Here is a 21774-nt window from a genome sequence, read left to right as displayed (position 1 = left end):
AGAAAATAAAGAATATTTTTTATCCGGCGGGTGTGGCAGGCAGGTTCCAATTTAGCACAATGAGTCTTTGAGCTAACAAAGTAGTGAATGCTACCAAATTATTTTCAAAAAAAAGTGTAAAATGTTGTTTTTGATTTTGTGTGGAGTTTGCATGTTCTCCCCGTGACTGCGTGGGTTCCCTCCGGGTACTCCGGCTTCCTCCCCCCTCCAAAGACATGCACCTGGGGATAGGTTGATTGGCAACACTAAATTGGCCCTAGTGTGTGAATGTGAGTGTGAATGTTGTCTGTCTATCTGTGTTGGCCCTGTGATGAGGAGGCGACTTGTCCAGGGTGTACCTCGCCTTCCGCCCATGTGCAGCTGAGATAGACACCAGCACCCCCCGCGACCCCGAACGGGACAAGCGGTAGAAATTGGTGGATGGATGGATGGATGGATGGATGGATGGATGGATGGATAGTTTAAAAGAATCTGCCTTTCATGGGAGGTTGCAAAATGTCGTTGCAGAATTATCCTCTGTGATTGGTTTAATGTTGAAATATGCTCATGAAGCCGGAAAAAGCCGGGTGCTTTGTCACTGGCCAAATGTTTGTTGAATATATTGAACAAAGTTGGACGGAGGCGCAACTGATTGGGTTAACAATATTACAATAAAGTACACTGATTAATCCATCACCGGATACTAGAAATATTGATAGAGTTTTAAACACTGTGGATGGCCTCTCCAGCAGAGCCCGGATAGCTCAGTCGGTAGAGCATCAGACTTTTAATCTGAGGGTCCAGGGTTCAAGTCCCTGTTCGGGCGATGCTTTTTTTTTGTTGATATTTTTATTTTTTAAACGCCGTTTACGAATACTTATGTAATACTCATTGTAAATAGTATATAAAGAAATAGAATATATCGCCCATGTGTCGAGGTTATATAGCAAACATGTTAACCTGGAATGTCCGCTGCTAAGCGGCTTCGACTCACAAAAACACAGTAAAATTCCACTTCAGAATAAATAAATATACATAATTTTCATTATGTTGATAACACATATGCTAACCTATTTATACATCACGACATATATGTTGTGATTTATTTGTGTACTTAAACTAAAGCAGAACGTTGCTGCCCCCTGTCGGTGGTATTTTGGTATAGCTACAGTGAAGGCAGTGAGTAGGACGATTGCTTAGATACCATCCATCCATCCATTTCCTACCGCTTGTCGCGGGTGGTGCTGGAGCCTATCTCAGCTGCACACAGGCGAAGGCGGGCTCGTTTGGCAAAAATAACATTTGAAGACACAAAAATAGCATTTTAAGACGCAATATAATTTGCACAGTCTAAGAAAAGCATGTATTTCTCTGTTTAAAAAACAAACCAATATCCATCCATCCATACATCCATTTTCTACCGCTTGTCCCTATCGGGCGGAAGGCGGGGTACACCCTGGACAAGTCGCTACCTCATCGCAGGGCCAACACAGATAGATAGACAACATTTACACTCACATTCATTATCCACCTTCACTAAATTTGAGTCGCCAGAAGAGATCAAATTTGGTATTTTTTATAAACGACTGTAACATAGAAATGTTTGTCAACATTATTATGCTCCAGGCAAAATGTTTTCTACATAAATGTCGATTTATGAAAGTAAGGCCTACATTTTCTGTAGGGCTGCGAATCTTTGGGTGTCCCACGACTCGATTCAATATCAATTCTTGTGGTCACGATTCGATTCTAAATCGATTTTATTCGATTCTACGCGATTCTCAATTCAAAAAACGATATTTTCCCGATTCAAAACAATTCTCTATTCATTCAATACATAGGATTTCAGCAGGATCTACCCCAGTCTGCTGACATGCAAGCAGAGTAGTAGATTTTCGTAAAAAGATTTTATAATTGTAAAGGACAATGTTTTATCAACTGATTGCAATAATGTAAATTTGTTTTAACTATTAAATGAACCAAAAATATGACTTATTTTATCTTTGTGAAAATATTGGACACAGTGTGTTGTCAAGCTTATGAGATGCGATGCAAGTGTAAGCCAATGTGACACTATTGTTCTTTTTTTTAATTTTTTATAAACATCTAATGATAATGTCAATGAGGGATTTTTAATCACTGCTATGTTGAAATTGTAACTAATATTGATACTGTTGTTGATAATATTTATTTTTGTTTCACTACTTTTGGTTTGTTCTGTGTCGTGTTTGTGTCTCCTCTCAATTGCTCTGTTTATTGCAGTTCTGAGTGTTGCTGGGTCGGGTTTGGTTTTGGAATTGGATTGCATTGTTATGTTATTTCCTCCGCCGGGTGGCGGGGCTCTCCCTTAGAGATAGGGTGAGAAGCTCTGTCATCCGGGGGAAGCTCAAAGTAAAGCCGCTGCTCCTCCACATCGAGAGGAGCCAGATGAGGTGGTCCGGGCATCTGGTCAGGATGCCACCCGAACGCCTCCCTAGGGGGGTCTTGAGGGCACGTCCAACCAGTAGGAGGCCACGGGGAAGACCAGGACACGTTGGGAAGACTATGTCTCCCGGCTGGCCTGGGAACGCCTCGGGATCCCCCGGGAAGAGCTGGACGAAGTGGCTGGGGAGAGGGAAGTCTGGGCTTCCCTGCTTAGGCTGCTGCCCCCGCGACCCGACCTCGGAAAAGCGGAAGAGGATGGATGGATGGATGGATGGATGGATGGATGGATGTTATGGTATTGCTGTGTATTGTTTTGTTGGATTGATTAATTAAAAATAATAATAATAATAAAAATAAAAATAAAAAATCGATTTTTTAAAAATGAGAATCGATTCTGAATCGCACAACGTGAGAATCGCGATTTGAATTCGAATCGATTTTTTCCCACACCCCTAATTTTCTAATTGGCTTATCGGGTTACATTCATCAATCACATCTTGGAGAATGATTAAGAGTACAAAAGCCCTTAAATTGATATATTCTTTAAAACATATAAAGTGATTTAGGTTGCCCTTTTGCCTTCCGGCTCAGACCCAGGACACGTTGGGAAGACTATGTCTCCCGGCTGGCCTGGGAATGCCTCGGGATTCCCCGGGAGGAGCTGGACGAAGTGGCTGGGGAGAGGGAAGTCTGGGTTTCCCCACTTGGGCTGCTGCCCCCGCGACCCGACCTCGGATAAGCGGAAGAAGATGGATGGATGGATGAGGTTGCCCTTTTTGTCTTTTTTTATTTTTATTTTTTTTATTTTTTTCATATTTTTTAGTAGTATTACTCTATCTGTATTTGCTTTTGTTTTCTTTCCTCGGTGTTGAAAGTGCCTTTAATTTTGTGTGAATTATAAATGTATGTTTTGTTGTTCAATTAAAAAAATAAAAACAAAATTTGAGTTGCAGTATTGGTTTCATTCTTTAATTTGATTGGTCAACTAGTTTTTCGGAGGCGGGCCTTTTTTTCCCTGGTGACTTTACATTCACGTCCATTGGCCAACATTTTGAAGCATCGCGATTTGATTGGCTAATGCCCTCAGGCAGCTTCACCGAGGGCGGGTTTAAACCTTCTTGGCGGCCATATTGAATATCCCGTCTGACACTTGGTTTTGTCTCGGCCAAGTTTTATAGATTTACGCAAGATAACTTTATGTTTGGAGGGAGCAAGTTTTGTGTTTTCCCCCCCAGCCGATGCAGGGCGTCTGTCCTTGTATTAGTTTCGTCCTAACTGAGGGATGGATGAAGATGAACGCCAGAGGAAACTGGAGGCTGGGAGAGCCAAGGTTAGTTGCGGCGCACGCTAATGTTGGAATGCTAACATTTAGCCAACTCTTTTGTTATGGGTTGGCGTGGTTTACTGCTAAATACTCTTTATTAACACCACTTTAATGAATGTTTGCTTTTAACTGGTGCAAATTCAGCTTAGGTTTTAGCCCAATCTACGACAATTTAACTTAAAACCCAAATGCCGCGCTTAAGACGCGGCTAGTGGAACGACATCTACATTAGTCATTATCAAAGACCTCTTCTGCATACATAAAATGACATCTTTTTAAAACTATGCCGGCAAACTCATTAAGCAAGGAAATTAAAAAACCTTATTGGCAACACTAAATTGGCTCTGGTGTGTGAATGTTGTCAGTCTTTCTGTTTTGGCCCTGTGATGAGGTGGCGACTTGTCCAGGGTGTACCCCGCCTTCCGCCCGAGTGCAGCTGGGATAGGCTCCCGCACCACCCGCCACCCCGAGAGGGACAAGCGGTAGAAAATGGATGGGTGGATTCTTTTTCAGCTTACTTGTGTTCCGCCCGAATGCTGCTGAGATAGGCTCCAGCACCCCCCGCCACCCCAAAAGGGACAAGCTGTAGAAAATGGATGGATGGATGGATGTGTTTGAGTGTTACCTAAGCACGGGGCACCTGGTGCGCCAATGTTGTGAGATGCGTCACTTCCGGTCAGCTGTGTGGACATACTTGATTTTTGCCATAACAAATGCCATAACAAACCCCACTATGGAATGGACTCTCACTATTATGCTTGATCCACTATGGACTGGACTCTCACTATTATGTTAGATCCACTATGGACTGGACTCTCACTATTATGTTAGATCCACTATGGACTGGACTCTCACTATTATGTTAGATCCACTATGGACTGGACTTTCACTATTATGTTAGATCCACTACGGACTGGACTCTCACTATTATGTTAGATCCACTATGGACTGGACTCTCACTATTATGTTAGATCCACTATGGACTGGACTCTCACTATTATGTTAGATCCACTATGAACTGGACTCTCACTACTATGTTAGATCCACTATGGACTGGACTCTCACTATTATGTTAGATCCACTATGGACTGGACTCTCACTATTATGTTAGATCCACTATGGACTGGACTCTCACTATTATGTTAGATCCACTATGGACTGGAATTTCACAATATTATGCTAGACCAGTGGTTCTCAACCTTGTTGGAGGTACCGAACCCCACCAGTTTCATATGCGCATTCACCGAACCCGAACCGTAATCATAAAACGATGTTATTTTATTAAATAAATACTAATAAATATATGTTTTACAAACAGAAAGTTACAGGAATGTACACATGATCCCATGTTTACATCTCATTGTGCAACATGTGAATGTTTTAGTGGGAATATCTGAAAGGGGTACACATTATTTCCAAAGCAGGAACCCCACCCAGACATATAATACTAGTACACAGCTCATGAAAAACAATATGTTATAGTCATTGTAGGTGGGCCAAAACACTTATATTAGAAAATAATCTCATGGAAATGACTGCTGTCATTCGATTACAATAATAAAACATTGAACTTGTTATTTAGTCAGGTTTGGAAAAGGTGTGCTGCAGGTGTGACCACAGTGCATGTGCACGTCTGACGTCGCTCACATGTGCTCCACCGAATGCTCAAGGTGTTTTTGCATTTGCTCACACATATGGAAAATTAGAGGGAACATTGTTTGGGGGTGTCCATAATACGCCGACAGGGAGAAGTTTCTATTTACACGATGAGTCGGGTGTGTCTTGACCTCCGCGGCGGAGGCTCTGCCGAACCCCTGAGGTCGACTCATCGAACCCCTAGGGTTCGATCGAACCCAGGTAAAGAACCCATGTGCTAGACCCACTCGACGTCCATTGCATCCGGTCTCCCCGAGAGGGGGGGGGTCGCCCACCCACATCTGCGGTCCTCTCCAAGGTTTCTCATAGGTTTAGGGCTATATAAATCAGAAACAGAATAGTTTTATTGCCATTGTTTGAGAACGGGTTCACAAACTAGGTGTTTTTCTTGGTGCAATCGTGCAACATAAAACACATATAACACATATTTGGTAATAAAAAGAGCTGTAACTGAGCTATCAGATCATGTTATAGACATAGAAGGAATTCAAGGAGCTACTGTTAGGAGTTATTGTTCATTTGCCTGATGGCCGAGGGGAAAAAACTGTTCAGGTGGTGGGAGGTGTGGGTCTGGATGGACCGTAGTCTCCTGCCTGATTGATTGATTGATTGATTGATTGAAATAACCAGGACGCCTAGATAATTTCAACCAAGTCTCTCACTTTGGTGATAACTAACAGTCATGTGATTAAGTGATTCAGTGTTGGCGCTAGGAATTTTCAAAATGGGGTCCGAGGGACCCCATCAAGTCATAAAAATGGGGTCCCACAGTAAATTTTTGGGGTGCCACTTTTTTGTAAACGTTTTGAAAACAAATGGTAAATGTATGCATTATCCTGTTATAGCTCACATTCTATATAGTGTTTTGGTGAAAGGTTGTCATAAACGTTATTAATTTCATTTTAAAAAAATAATACAAAAGAAAACCCATTTTTATGCATATGTAAATTTATTCAGTTACATACATTCATTCACTTTCTTCTTTCCTTTATGGATCTAAACTTTACCACTGCTGGTAGTTTTTTCTATATTTTCATTTAATAAGTTGTAGGTGTATTTATTTCAGTATAAAAGTGTTTTGCTTTGGTCATGAATATGATAATCGTGTGCCAGGGCATACATGCATATGACACATTTTTTAATTGATTATTCTCACCTGTATGTAGACAGGCCTCGAATTTAAACTTTTTAAGGTCAAGGCAAGTGTTGCCTTAAAGGAGGGCTCATATTTTAGGACACCAAGGCAAGTTAGAAGGCCACCAAGGCGAACATTATTTTTTTTGCAGGCAGGGGCTCCAAAGCATGCATGCATATGCCCCCTTGTGGTTTAGTACAACAGTTTGGCCAACAACAACAACAACAAAAAACAGGAGTGACAGCGTGTTTCCTCACCTCATTAACTAAGTCGTAGCAGCTGATGGACGCTGTATTGTCAAAATGAAAGCAACATCATATAGTTTTTCTCCTTCGCTGTATACTTTTATTGTGGGGACAAGTGTCTCCAATATTGTCCACACCTGTCTCCCTCTAAACACAGCAGTGCGCTCTTGAACACATGGCGGGAAGCGAGGGAAAATTGACTGCAGCGTCCCGGAAGAGTTGGTGCTGCAAGGAATTCTGGGAATGTGTTCTGTTGTGTTTGTTGTGTTGTGGTGCAAATATTCTCCCGAAATGTGTTTGTCATTATTGTTTAGTATGGTCTCACTATATGGCATATGTTTATGACAGTGTTGGCGTTGTTCATATGGACACCCTTAGTGTGACATGTATGGCTGTTGACTAAGTATACTCTGAGGGTACACCCCTGGAGCAAGATTAATGCTGTTAGTACGCCATGTTTGATATGTCAAGTTATGATAGTGCGCATGTGTCTGATTTCGAGTTGTCTCAATTGAAATAATAATGATAGGGATTTTGGTAATTTATAGAGGAGACCGTTTTACTAACCGCTATTTATCATTATGCCATCGACCATTATATCCCTTGTCCAATAGCAAGTGAAAAGTCAAGGGCGGTCACGGCAAGGAGTTGCCGCAAATGTTGGTCAATTTTTGGGGCATTACGGCAAATGAGAGGGCGTTCATTTGCCGTGGTTATATTCGAGCCCTGTGTAGATTATCAGTCAGTAAAAAACAGCCACATCTACACTTTCATGGCAAATAATGCCAACAAACTTAGAATTTGGCAAGTTAGTTTCAATGTCATTTAATACAGTGGCACTCAATGCCTCTGGCATTTCATCTCTGGCTTTGTGATGGCCATAAGCTGTGTGTTCCCCTTTAAGAAAAGCGGTATGTGGGGTGAGTGACGTGTGTAAGTGAGTGGGCAAGTTAGGAGAGGGAGCGCTAGCATGTTCAGGAGTGTTAATAGCATGGTGGATGTCTGAACTGTCGGCACCATGGTCTGGGAGCAGACAAGCAGGAAAGGTGTAACATGATGTTTCTTGGTGCCTGGTGAGGCTGGATCTTTGAAAATTAGTGCACCCGGTCATAAACGTGTTCTTTTTCTTAGCCCGTTTACATGGCGTGCAAAACATATTTCCATCGTCATCGTTCAGCCACTTTTCATTGAAGCTTCGCTTCTTGGGTTTATTGCTCGCCATGACGAAAACAATTACACGTGAGAGTAATGCAGTATTTGTGATCGATAAAACTTTTGTGAATCAAAATATAAGAAATTGTACCGGAAAGTGCATTACTTCGAAGTTGTCCAATAATTAATCATTTGACCCGGCAAATATAAACAAAGAAAGCGATCCATACATCCATCCATCCATCCATCCATCCATCCATCTTCAACCTCTTATCCGGAATCGGGTCGCAGGGACAACAGCTCCAGCAGAGACCCCCAGACTTCCCTCTCCAGAGCGGAAAGCGATAATCGATTTAAAAAAAAAAAAGAAGCAAAACAAATAAACAAAACGGTAAAAATAAAAAAAGAATCCAAGCCCCAGGGACGCGCGGACTTCCGGCAATTCGCGTCCTTTCTGATTTAAATGCAGTAGATCGCAAAAAGCCGCTGCCTGACCAGGGCTCAGAAAATCTGCAGAGACTCCTCCCAGCCCCACCAAGGACTGTTTTCATTGCTGGACTCTAGAAAGAGGTTCCGCAGCCTCCGTAGCAGAACCTCCAGGTTCTGTAACAGCTTCTTCCCTCAGGCCGTAAGACTCTTAAACACATTAAAATAATCCCCTCAATTCCCCCCAAAAATGGATTAACTCGCTGGAATATAAAGACAATATAACATACATCCATAAACGCGGATGCATATGCAAAAGTGCAATATATTTATCTGTACAGTAATCTATTTATATCTACATCTTTATTGCTTTTTTATCCTGCACTACCATGAGCTAATGCAATTAAATTTCGTTCTTATCTGTACTGTAAAGTTCAAATTTGAATGACAATAAAAAGGAAGTCTAAGTCTAAAAGACACAAAAAGTGCATTAATGTCAACACAGTGATTATTGCAAATGTCAGATGTAAAGGTCCACCAACTGTTGTTGACAATTGTCAAACACTTAAATTTAGACTCATTTCAAGCAGTTCAATGGTGCATTTACAGTACATTTAATCTATGCCATAGATGCTATGGTATTTTGAACTGAATCCCTGATGTTCCTCATGACAGAAATCCTACAACATGCCACAGAGACAGCTGGTAAGTAAGGACAGAGAGGGGGCGATCAATCAAGGTGTTCTGCTTTTGTACACTGTACAGTCGAAATTTCTTGTAAAACAATTTCCCTGAAGACAGTTAGAAAAAACTTTATGGAGCACAAATGGGACAATTCAGTTGGTTGATGAGGTAATTGAATACCTCTTGCAATAAAGTAAGCTGGGATAGGCTTCAGCTCACTCTTAACCCCCAGGGGAATGGAGAACAGATGGATGACGAAGATTTTCTTGCTTAGAACTGAGATCGCGATTCTCTGAGACAACAGACGCTATGTTCATGTAGGGCCGTGTGGTTTATTTTTTATGTAAATCACACTGTTTTGTATACTTTTCATTGTATTGCTTTGCTTTAAAAGAGTGCTATTAAGCAAAACCAACTTTTCTTACCTATTGGAACCTTCTGTTGTGTATTTGGGATCTGCAAAAGTCCCAAAAGTTTGAAATAAAACCGTGGAGGCATTGCAGAGATATTTATAAAACAATCTCCACTTCCTTTTATACTTCCAGGAAACGAGCCGTTTGGATTTTGCCCATTTGTTGACATTTTTCCAATTGGTGACAATGACGGGGGTCCGCCATTGTAGTTCAACGCTGTAGTAATTAAGCTCCTTCTTTTTCTTTATCCTCTTGTTGTAGGGCAGAAGCTCGTACATGCACATGCACCTTCCGCTGTTGCCATTTTTAATACAAAGTGGTGTATAGTTTGAACTTAATCTGTCATACTTTGTATAGAAACGCTAAAAACTACAGCGAAGATGTAAATAAGACCGCCCACGAAACGGCACATCATGGAGAGACAGTCAGAAAGCAGCTTGAAAACCGTCTGTTAAAACATTATATATGCAATTTTTGACCAAAGAACCACACTTTATGTTGAATTGAGTTTGAGTTTATTTTGAACATGCAAGCATACGACATGATACATCACAATTTCCAGTTTCTCTTAGACTACAATTAAGTGTTTTTTAATGCAGACAATATCATTTATGGGGGAACTGCACTTTTTTGGGGAATTTTGTCTATTGTTCACAATAATAATGAGAGACATGACGACAGATGTATTTTTTTTAACGCATTCTAACTCGTAAATAAAAGTCGCTTACAACGGAGCCAATGGGAGATTTTCTATGCCGCCTATTAACCCCAACAAATAACCATCCAAAAACCGCCAACGATACTCAATTTACATTTTGTGACTTGAATATTAACCAAGTATTAGTGATATTGTTGTTATAAGTGCTAACACAGACTAACTATTTGTAGCCGCGCCATGATCACAAGCTAGTGTGCGTATATTGACCTCATCAAGTGGTAAGCTACTTCCTTGCTTGTGGAAGTTCATTGTAGATCATACATAATGCCTCTCACCTGGATAGTAGAAGGATGAGGACGTATTCCGACAAGTTGGTACACTTTGACAGCCAATTTAGACCCAGGAATGGTTAGAACGACACCAGAAGACGCTTGGTTCCACCCATCTTTGCTTCGCGAGTATTATGAGTCATTCTTTATCTAAGCTGGATTATAACAAGCTTCTATCAGTCGGCATCCTAATGACAGCATACATTGTACAGTGAGTGATGTTTTAATATCTCATGAAGTCTGCTGTGAGTAATAGTGAATGATGTTGAATAAAAAAGCAATCGTCCTGATGCAATGAGCAAAATACGTAAATATTAAAGTATAATATACAGAAAGTAGAATTATAGTAAATAAGTCAAATATACAGTCTGGCCCATAATAAAAAGGATAGTGAAAAATTTTAGCTTATTTACTACAGCACGGACTCCAATGGTATACTTGCGAAAAGCACTTTGTGTAAATTTCTACTCGCTGGCGTAACAAATGGGGAAAACGGCTCATTTCTCGGAAGCATGAAAGAAGGCAACATTGTTTATAAATATCTCCACAATGCCTTGATGGTTTGACTTAGAAATTTTAGGGTTGATGCAGATCTCAAATACAGAACAGCAGGTAACAATAGGTAAGAACAGTTGGTTTTGAATAATAGGGAGCATTTCAATAAAATGGCACCGCTTGTTAGTGACAATGTGTTAGTTTTTTTCCCCCGTCTTTTTTAAAACTAAATTTTAGGTTAGTGTGAACCGAGATCACACTTTTTGTTACCTATTCACAGGACTGTCAGTGAGGGCAAACGTGGTTTCGCTTGCATCCCACATTGTTGCTATGGTAATCTGGTGCTCCATGGCACATTAAGAAGAAGTCACATTTCTCTCTCCATTTGAAAATGTTCATACCTTTTCTAATCAGGCTTCAACAAAACAAGAACTGCACTATTGTACTCGATCACAAGTAAGCGGCCTTGGGCTGGGAACAGCCTGTATGGCTCTGTGTCTTTCACAGGAATTATTAGCGCTCAAGCAGAGGTGCTGAGCAGGACGATTGCACTACACAAGCATTGTAAGCAGCAGTATAAGGCCACTTGGAAAAAAAATAAAAATAAATCTCGTGAAAGACGTTGCAAAAGCGTCATTCCTTTTACAGTGGGGGAAGCAGGCGCATGCGTGTGAGTCACTATCACACAAAGCAACAAGTCGATCTCCCAGGGCCGTGTCATCTTAAATTGAATGTGCAACCACAGATTTTTCTCCCCTCCTCTTAGTGTGTGTGCGTCCGTACGTGTGGCTCCACCCTCCCTCCCTCGGTCTAGACAAATACCATCCCTTATTCAGAGTTTGTTTATCCCTCAGCACAGTGCACTGCTTAGATAGTTATTTTTATCATAGGAGGCAAAAAGATCCACATCTGGGAAAACTGCTCCCCGGATGGCAGCATCCACCAGCTTGTCAGATATTGACAATGTGAACTACTTCATTCTGATTTAAGCTGCTTAAAAAGGATAGAGAGAGAAAGAGTGTGAGAAACAGGCTGATGTAGATTTTTGTCTGTGATTTTTAGGTAAAACTAACAGTGCAGTTTTGTTTTTTTACTGATGACATGTACAACATGTCTCTTTTTTTAACATTTTGCTGTGATTCTGGTCTATTTTTTTCTCTTGTAAATCAAACTATTTTCCATGGATGCTCTGTTGGCGTTTCTTCTTGCACGCTCATTCACGGGGACAATCAACAAAAACACACTCTTCAGTGAAATTTCACCTTTTCTTCAGTGGTTTTCCACCTTTTTGACTCGCATAATGATGCTAGTGTGGTGGTGCTCGGCGGTCCTGACCTACGTGTCCGTCTACCTCTCCCTGTCCTTCCTGCGCAGCTTGCTAGCTTCCGACAGAGACGGGCGAAAAGCGGCGGTGCGGGGGCGCCGAAAAAGACGGCGAAGAGGAAGGGCCAGGCTGTCTCGCAGGATGACGGTGCGACGCAAGACCCCCGCATAGAGCCCACGCTGCTTTTGCCGGCCAATGATAAAAAGACAGAAGAGAACTCCGTCCATGAGGTGATTATTGGAATCTTTCTTTTTAATTATTTGCAGCTGTGTGACATGTCCACTCAAAGGTCTTAACATGCGGCACATGTCAAAATGATTTGCATTCTTATTGTACTGTATGCTTTTGCAAGTAGCCCATGCCCCCCCTGCTCAGTAAACATACATTAAACAAATAGGTCACTAACCATCATGTTGCCTGCAAGCCCCGCTGTCATAGCAACTTGGCCCGGATTAACTGTGGCACTGTATACAAGCCATTTTTTTTTTTTTACACAACATTGTCAGTCTGTTTGGTAAATGTAGTAGTTGCAACATCCATCCATCCATTTTCTACCGCTTGTCTATTTCGGGGTGGCGGCGGTCTAAAGCCTCTCCCAGCTGCACTTGGGTGGAAGGCAGGGTACACCCTGGACAAGTCCATAATGCACTTTTTCCAAAGCAAACCGGCTTAATTGGTTCTTTCATCTCTCAGGAGGCGTCAAATCCTAACAATGCTAAGGTTCAGCCACTCAGCGCGGAGCCAAGCTTCTCTCCTGTTGACGAGCTAGGGGACCAAGAGCTGTTTGTCCTCACAAGTAACGAAGAACTACAGGTATGCGCCATCTCAAAAGTATTTGTAATAGGGGGGGTGTATATTGTATCGTCCCGGACAAGTTAGTGCTGCAAGGGGTTCTGGGTATTTGTTCTGTTGTGTTACAGTGCGGATGTTCTCCCGAAATGTGTTTGTCATTCTTGTTTGGTGTGGGTTCACAGTGTGGCACATACTTTTAACAGTCTTAAAGTTGTTTATACGGCCACAGTGTTTCCCATAAACTGCCAAGATACCTGTGGCGGTGGGGGCGTGGCTATGGGCGTGGTCACCATGACATCATCGAGTAATTTGCATAATTTACTACAATGATTTGATTTTCTCTAAAAAGGCTCAAAAAATGTATACTTACTAATTAATAATAACAGTTTTGTTTTAAACGTCCATCCATCCATCCATTTTACAATATAATTACAACACTTTATGTACATATTTATATACAGATTTGAACAATAAGTTATTCACTGAAATTTATTTATTAATTGTGGTTCTTACAAAAAATATATCTTATAAAATATAAAAGCTAAAATGTCTCAAAGCTCTGCCCCTTTAATTAGTGCATACTAAATAATTAAACTTTAGCCTACTACTACAACCATATTATTTACCAGCCTTGGGCAAGACACTTCACCCTTTGCCTCTGATGGCTGCTGGTTAGCGCCTTGCATGGCAGCTCCCGCCATCAGTGTGTGAATTGTGTGTGTGAATGGGTAAATGTGGAAATACTGTCAAAGCGCTTTGAGTACCTTGAAGGTAGAAAAGCGCTATACAAGTATAACCCATTTATCATTTATAACATAAAGTGAAACAGAGGCAGAGGTGTCCTGCCACAGTCAGTAACAAATAAACAGAAAACAGTAGTGGTGGTAGATAGACACAGAGCTTCATCAAACATCTGATCCACTGAACAAAGAGCTCCAAAAATCTTGAACTTTAGACTGCCATCAGTTTTACTCCCTACACTTAACCATGTGTTTTCTACTGCCTGCAGACTTTTCACCCTTTGTTATATACACATGTTGTGTTTCTAATATAAATACATTTAATAAAGTCAAATACAAATAAGGCAACAAGAGAAGTGTCCTACACTTCTCTTTTGTAAAGTAAATCTGAACAGCCGATATGGGCATCTACATCAACTATATGATTTGCCTGAGAAGCTGGAGAGGACCAAAAAAAAAAAAAAAAAAATTTTTTAATTTTTATTTTTAATTTATTTATTTTTTTATTTTGTGGCGGACGTAATTCTTTCGTGGCGGGCTGCCAAAAATAAATGAATGTGTGGGAAACTCTGGGCCACCCTCAGTGTGACCTGTATGGCTGTTGACCAAGTATGCATGGCATTCACTTGTGTGTGTGAAAAGCTGTAGATATTATGTGAATTGGGCCTGCACGCAAAGGCAGTGCCTTTAAGGTTTATTGGTGCTCTGTACTTCTCCTTATGTCCATGTACCACTCCGTAAAGCGGCGTTTTAAAAAGTCATAAATTTTACTTTTTGAAACCGATACCGATAATCTCCGATATTACATTTTAAAGCATTTATCGGCCGATAATATCAGCAGTCCGATATTATCGGACATCTCTATACTCTTGTCTAAGATTGATGCAATTTCTGATGTTTTCTTTTTTTTCAACTGTGTGAAGCAATTGAAGCAGGCTGTGGAAAAGCGCAACGAGATCATTGCCAAGCTCAGCTCCAACCTGCAGAAGGATCAAACGAGCAGAGATGAGGTCCAACTGGAAGTGCAGTCACTCGCTGGTCAGATCCAAGCACTGCAGAAACAGCTACAGCAGGTACGTCTTTAAGTTAGGGCTAGGGTTGTAACTAGAGATGTTCGATAATGGCTTTTTTTCCGATATTCCGATATTGTCCAACTCTTGATTACCGATATCAACCGATACTGATATATACAGTCGTGGAATTAACACATTATTATGCCTAATTTTGTTGTGATGCCCCGCTGGATGCATTAAACAATGTAACAAGGTTTTCCAAAATAAATCAACTCAAATTATGGAAAAAAATGCCAACATGGCACTGCCATATTTATTATTGAAGTCACAAAGTGAATTATTTTTTTTAACATGCCTCAAAACAGCAGCTTGGAATTTGGGACATGCTCTCCCTGAGACCTACTACAACTATGGGAAGTACTATACTTTGACTTTCACAAAGTGCATTATTTTGTATTTTTTTCAAATATGCCTCAAAACAACAGCTACAAAAACAATGAAGGCCCACAGCTTCAGTCCAGAGTATACCAGAGTCATAAAGTAAACAATAACATAGTCCTCCTTTAGTGGAGGACTGCCTGGCATACTGTATAACAGGCAATTATAAACTGGGCTCAATCTGCCCTGCTCTAACGTATTTGTATAAGTAACACAAATGTGCTGCAAGCTAGTGGTGAGTGCTTGAAGTGGCCTACCAGTCAGTCAGAGCTTCTGAAATGCTGTGTTGAGACAGGGGTGGTTTTTGTTGTATTTTTGTTTTTTCTCGGCGGAGTCTTTAAGCGACAACTATGTGGTACTACTTTTCTCCGCTGTTTGCTTTTCATCCATCTTCCGCTTGTATTCATCGTGTATCTCCTTATGATTCTTGAAGAGGTGGGAGATCAAATTGCTTAAAGGAAGATGTCTTGGTTCCTCCTCGCATAACCAACTTTTTGCAGTCATTGCAAATTGCCAGTTTTTTATCCGTCAGAGACACTTTAAAATAATCCCAAACCATGTCATTAGTCAGTCACCGAGCTCGCTAGCTTGTTAGCCACGGCTACAGCACCGGCAACAACACACTCTTGTTGTTGTTATGCTCCACTCGCGGCGGTTTGATGAGGTCATCAAGCGTCGCCAGTAAACCTCTCATGCTGCAGTCGTCAACTCCTGTGTTGTGTGTGGGAGAGGGGATGGGGGAGGGGCTGCTGACTGGGAGACGCAACTGCTCTGTATTCCTCCCTACGTTCGTACAGCGGCGTTTTAAAAAGTCATAAATTTTACTTTTTGAAACCGATACCGATAATTTCCGATATTATATTTTAAAGCATTTATCGGCCAATAATATCGGCAGTCAGATATTATAGGACATCTCTAGTTGTAACAGTATCAAAATCTCACAGTACGATATTATATCAGTATTAAGACAATGGTACGATGATATTGTGGTATATGCCAAAAAAAAAGTATTAAAAATGCTAGTGTGTAAAATGAAGTGGCAGGAATGTTGAGGATAAACGCACTTACTGTAATTGAACACAAACATAATGCTCAAATGTCCTAATCATATTTATTACTACGGACTAGGGATGGACAATTAATCAAATTTTAATTTCGATTTTGATCATGGCTTCTCACATTAATGAATATTTAATTTGGAGAGAAAAAAAAGATTAATGACCTGCATAACATGCATGCAAATTCCGGAACTTGTGACGGTGATACGGATTAGTGAGCGTAGTAGTGAAAAAAGACAAGGTCTACAAGACGTTTGGGATCTCGTCTTGGTTACTACTTTTAATTTGACACCGCGCTAATTAATGATCACCAAACTCAACAAAAAAGTAAGGCATATGACACATGCGTTGAAGTAACCGCGGACAGAGTCACATAATTTTACGCTTTAAACTGAGAACAGCACACTTCCCCCTTCACAATAATAGTCCATTGCGCCACATCCGGGTTTTTTGTATCGGGACAAATCCTTAGAGTTTGAGCAGAAATACGTCGTTTAGGAATTACCTATACACCATAAAACATTGACAAAGTGCTACGTATGTCACATGATTGATTTTTAAAGTGATACATTTGTGAAATGAACAAATGCACAAAATATAAAAACATGGTGTTTACTTTCTGATATCAATATAAAACATTAAGCAGTTTGACTAATGAAGATAAAGTCTAATAAACAAGCTTCGTTGTTCTTCAACAACACAATGTGTTTCAGCGCAACACTTTGGCCAACAAAAATAAACACGAGTGATACCTCTTACACCTAATACCCAATCTTCAGTTTTAGATGCGTTTTTGACACCACTTACGATTTTAAAAGGATCAATTACATGTATTGACAATCAAGTTTTTCCATTTACATCCTGAGTAATGTTAAGTGTATTGGATTGTACTTCTGGCAAATATATGTCAAAAACTTAATAAACATACAAAAAAAACCAACATATTTTTGCTACTTGTGTTTTGTAAAGCATAAACTTGGCGAGTCCAAATAAAAGAGATCAAATGTGAGCAAAAGGCAAAGGCAGCAGTCATAAATGAAGCTTTCAGCACATACACAATGTTGAGATATATAGTTATATTTTGTTAAAGACGGAGAAAAACACACATACAGTACTCGTAAACGGCGCGTTTAACAACAAAAAGGCAACAAACATGGCTGTAGACATAAAGGTAAATCATTAAATGCAATCTTACCCGGGCAAAAACGATGCATGATTTATCCGGGAGAATCATTACACCAATTTGTTTGACCCAGCCACACACAAAGAAGTTGTAGACCTCTGTGCTTTTCCAAGTTTTCAACTGCTTTGACATGCAGAATGTGATATCTGGAGTACCTGATAGTTCGACATGTCTGGGAACGTGACCGATGGATAATCCTTGATCACTCAAAAAATCTTCTTTTGATAACGTATAGGGATAGATTCCATTACATATTTTTATTTATTTTTTGCTCGTATCTGCTTTTAGCGGTAAGATCTTGGCCCCTTGCTTACTCAGATAGGTCGCACACTGTTCGCTGCACAGTAGCCATGTTGGTTTGGTGGCCCACCACTTCGTTTACTTTTGTTCAAAAGTCCCGTGTTTGAATACAACCTATACATTACAGATACTGTGATATGATTAATCATGTTTTTCAGTCAGTACAGATTGGTGTCCTATCACATTGTGTTGTGCATTACAAACTCAAAAGGCGATGTTACCACTAGGGGAGGGAATCTTTGGGCACCTCACGATTCGATTACGATTCAGTAGCTACGATTCGAATAAAAATTGATTATTGATGCATCTTTAATTTATGTATATTGATGCAGTTTTACATTTATTTTCGTTTCACTAAATAAGCGTTTATCACTTGCAACTTTTAAAAACAGCGCATTTGTAATTAGAAACAGTTAAATTAGTTCCCATCACATTTATCAAATTAATGGAAATGTGTGCAAAACTGGAACATAAGTGCCCTATAATCTCTCTAACATTGCTCTCAGACAAATTTTAGAACTGTCTTCATTACATTATTTGCAATAAATAAATTGATGATCAATTATTGACATTTACTAATCGATTTTATTATCGTTTATGTCCGAATTGCAATGCATCTAAAATCTATTTTCCCCCACCTCTAGTTACCACGCTAGAAAAATAGTTCCTGAGTTTGCTCCTACAATAACAATGTCGCCACAGCTTGGTTATACAAGTTATGGAATATAAATAAGGTATTGTTGGCGGTTTTTTGATGTATTTTTAGAGTGATTTAGAGCAGTGGTCCCCAACCTTTTTGTAGCTGCGGACCTGTCAACGCTTGAAAATTTGTCCCACGGACATGGTATGGTATTTATTTATATATATATATATTTTTTTTGTCATAAAGAAATACAATCATGTGTGCTTATGGAGTGTATCCCCGCAGACTGTGTAGATCTATATTGATATATAATGTATATATTGTGTTTTTTATGTTGATTTAATAAAAATAAAAACATTTTTTTATTTTATTTTTATTTCTTGTGCGGCCCGGTACCAATCGGTCCACGGACCGGTACCGGGCCGCGGCCCGGTGGTTGGGGACCACTGATTTAGAGGCAGAATGGATTGACCCCATTAGCAGCGTTGCTAGCCACCTCGAATGAGCCGATTTATCACAAATCAGAATGCAAAAAAAAAAACCTCCACAATGAAGTTACAGTAAAACTAAGCACACAAAGGAAGACATTAATATACACAATAAGTGCACATGCATGTAGGAATCATGTTAAATCAACAATACAGTTTGGTATAAACTGTTAAAAAGCAATACAAGTATACGGTATGAAGGTTGGCTCCAATGCTAACGTACAATGGAGCAGCTCATTTATAGGTTAATGAAACTCAGCAGAGCAAATTTGTACAAATGTTTATTAAATGAGATTTTAACACAACAAAGTTGACATAAAATTTCAAGGGTATTTCTACTTAAGGGCATACATCTACCAAACTCTGGAGAAACAAATACTGACCTTTGACTTTGGACTGCTCTTGCAGCACAAATGCCACCTTGTGTGCGTGCTGACTAACTACAGAAGCCTTGTTGCTCAAACCTCACACTCTTAATTTAAAAAGGAACAATGTAGTCTGTTTTGTGGAACATGAGGAGATGGAAGCACATACATCACCTGCGAGGTGAAATGTTACTTACTGTATGACAAATAAAAAAAAAAGAAAAAAAATCCAAATTTGTTTTTTAAATGTAATTATTTAACATGTAGTCGCCTTAAATGTTCATGTGGTGGCCCGCCTCAAGTAAGTACATATATGGGAAACACTGGAGCGGGAACGTTTCTTCCTGTTGCTCACACACAACATTGACCCACTTGGGGGGAAAGTGTCACAATTTTTTTTGCTATTTCACAGTTACAGAAGACATCAATTAAAAAATATTTGTTTTTTAATTTAATTGGAAAAAAATATGTTTTGTCTTTAAAATCATTTTACAAAAATACTTCTTAAAAGGTTATCTCATGTTCATGGTTGTCTTGTATTCAGTTCAATAAGGTATGCAGGTGTTCTCGTAGTAAAACTAACTAACCCATCAAAGTCTGCATGGGTGCCCAGACATTGTTAAAGGAAATATACAGCAGCAAACATTGAATTTGAATGGAAAAGTTAAACTTGCATCTATGCTTTCTATGTGATGCAGACAAGTGTGGGCTTTCTTCGCCTTAAAAATCAGCCCAGAGGAGAGGTCCCTAATGAGAAACCGCAGCATGGCTCCCACATTGAAGACCTCAGCCTGGAGGACATCTCCATGGAGCAGTCGGCAAGCGAAGGCCTTTGCTCTCAAACGGGCGCAGACGGCTTAGGCACGCATAGTGAGATGGAGACGGAAAACGTCCTGCACGAACTAAGGGCCAGGCTGCAAGAGGAAAAGGAGAAGACCTTTCGCGCAAGCGCCGAACTGGAGCAAGAGAGGGCAAATCACCAACATGTGCTTTCTTTACTGGAGGAGCAAAAGAAAGGCTGGGAAGAGGAGCGTAACAAGAGGGAGGAGCAGCTGCAGGAGCTCCAGCGTCACTTCGCTGAGTTGCAGCAGGCCAAAGAGGAGAAGGAGGTGCTCAACAGAGAAGTGCTGGAGCTGAGGAACAGACTTGAGCAGGAAAACAAGGCAGTGAGGAGATTGGGTGAGGAGGAAACCAAATTCACCCTCCGTCTCCAGAGCCTCGAGGATGAGCGACTCCGACAGGAGGAGGAGATGAGGAAGTTGGAGGAGGAGATGAAGAAGCTGAAGGAGGTGCACAAAGAGGAGCTGGAGAGAGTCAGCCAGTTGTTGGATGAGAGCATCAAAGAATTGCAGCTCAGAGAGGAAGGGGTCGGGGGACTTAAAGCTTCTAAGGATCTTCAGAACCAAGCAAAAGCTGCGTGTTGCGTTGATGAAACCAATGAGGACACAACGAATGTATCGCCACATAGGGACTTTCTGACGGAGCGCTACTTGTCTTCTTCCTTTGCACAGTCTTCATTGGTTCATGGACATATCGATTCCTGCAGTCAGCTGGACGGCTCTACTGACCAAAGGTTAGAACAATCCGAATTGTGTGTTTTAATGCCTCTCCTAATTGCTGTCACTTCCTCCTTGCAGCTTTGAGCTCAACAGCGGAATGTTTGGCGATGAACCTCTGCTTTCCATTTCCAACCGTGCCCCAAAAGAGAACTCTCATGTTTACAACAGCTCCCCTCGCGTCCCACTGGCAGACAATTCAAACGCCCCCTGGCTAAACAACTCCACTTCCCACCCGTTGGAGGCGAGCGACGTCTCTCAGCAGCTTTTCGACGGGACTGACCTAGAAAAAGAGCTGCTGAACCAGCAGTGCGATGAGCTGCGTCAGGAACTGGCGATGAAGGACCAACACTTGAATGTGTTGAGCGAGGAAGTCATCAAGATGGCTGAAGAGCTGAAGGAAGCTCGAAGCAGGTAAACATGAGGTTTTGCGTAAAAGTGACTTGGGACGGCTACTGAATTTGATACTTTTATAGGAACTAGGGATGTAACAATATTAAAATGTCATATCACGACCAAAGTTATCAGGGTTATCATTATTGCGGTATTGTTGAATGTGCTCAAAAAGTACTTATACACAACCATGATGAGGTCAACCCCTTCAGATCCGACCACAGGATTTAGAGAAAGCAGAGCCCACGAAGGAGCACGTTCACAGTGCAACTTTATTTTTAGTAAAGCATGGCTGCCGAACACCCACCTGGAAAGATCGGAATACCTGTGCTTGCTGTTACTGATAAAAAAACAAAAAGAGGAAATTTGAGGAAGAAAAAGACTGTATGTCTAAAAAAACCAAAAAAGAGACAAAACTCGAAGGAGTACTGGTCTGGCGTATTAAAGATGGAAGGCATTGCGGGCCAGTCTTGGAACATTAGATTACCTGTCTGGAAGGAAAACAGCTACTTGCGCATCCAAAGTTAGTCCATTTTCCTATATTTTGTGTGTGTATCATTT

At 40.7% G+C, this 21774-nt stretch overlaps 1 protein-coding gene and 1 non-coding gene across 5 annotated transcripts in view; both read left to right on the top strand.

Moving 5' to 3' along the window:
- Positions 1 to 732: 732 nt before the first annotated feature.
- On the top strand, positions 733 to 805 carry trnak-uuu (transfer RNA lysine (anticodon UUU)). The gene has a single exon. It is a non-coding gene; the product is annotated as a tRNA-Lys (tRNA).
- Positions 806 to 3531: 2726 nt separating this feature from the next.
- pcnt (pericentrin) overlaps positions 3532 to 21774 on the top strand; it is an 84655-nt gene continuing 66412 nt past the window's right edge. For 3 of the 4 annotated variants that reach the window (XM_062041376.1, XM_062041377.1, XM_062041375.1), the window contains exons 1-7: positions 3532 to 3733; positions 9017 to 9046; positions 12295 to 12474; positions 12938 to 13057; positions 14700 to 14849; positions 19963 to 20837; positions 20902 to 21234. In XM_062041376.1, coding sequence (XP_061897360.1) covers positions 3686 to 3733; positions 9017 to 9046; positions 12295 to 12474; positions 12938 to 13057; positions 14700 to 14849; positions 19963 to 20837; positions 20902 to 21234 — 1736 coding nt within the window. In that variant the 5' untranslated portion in view covers positions 3532 to 3685. The remainder of the gene's footprint in view (positions 3734 to 9016; positions 9047 to 12294; positions 12475 to 12937; positions 13058 to 14699; positions 14850 to 19962; positions 20838 to 20901; positions 21235 to 21774) is intronic. The other variant, XM_062041378.1, reaches the window with a different exon arrangement.

Source organism: Entelurus aequoreus, linkage group LG03, assembly GCF_033978785.1.
Source record: "Entelurus aequoreus isolate RoL-2023_Sb linkage group LG03, RoL_Eaeq_v1.1, whole genome shotgun sequence".
NCBI lineage: Eukaryota > Metazoa > Chordata > Actinopteri > Syngnathiformes > Syngnathidae > Entelurus > Entelurus aequoreus.
The sequence above is the reverse complement of the archived record's forward strand: the minus strand, read 5'-3'. Positions and strand labels throughout refer to the sequence as shown.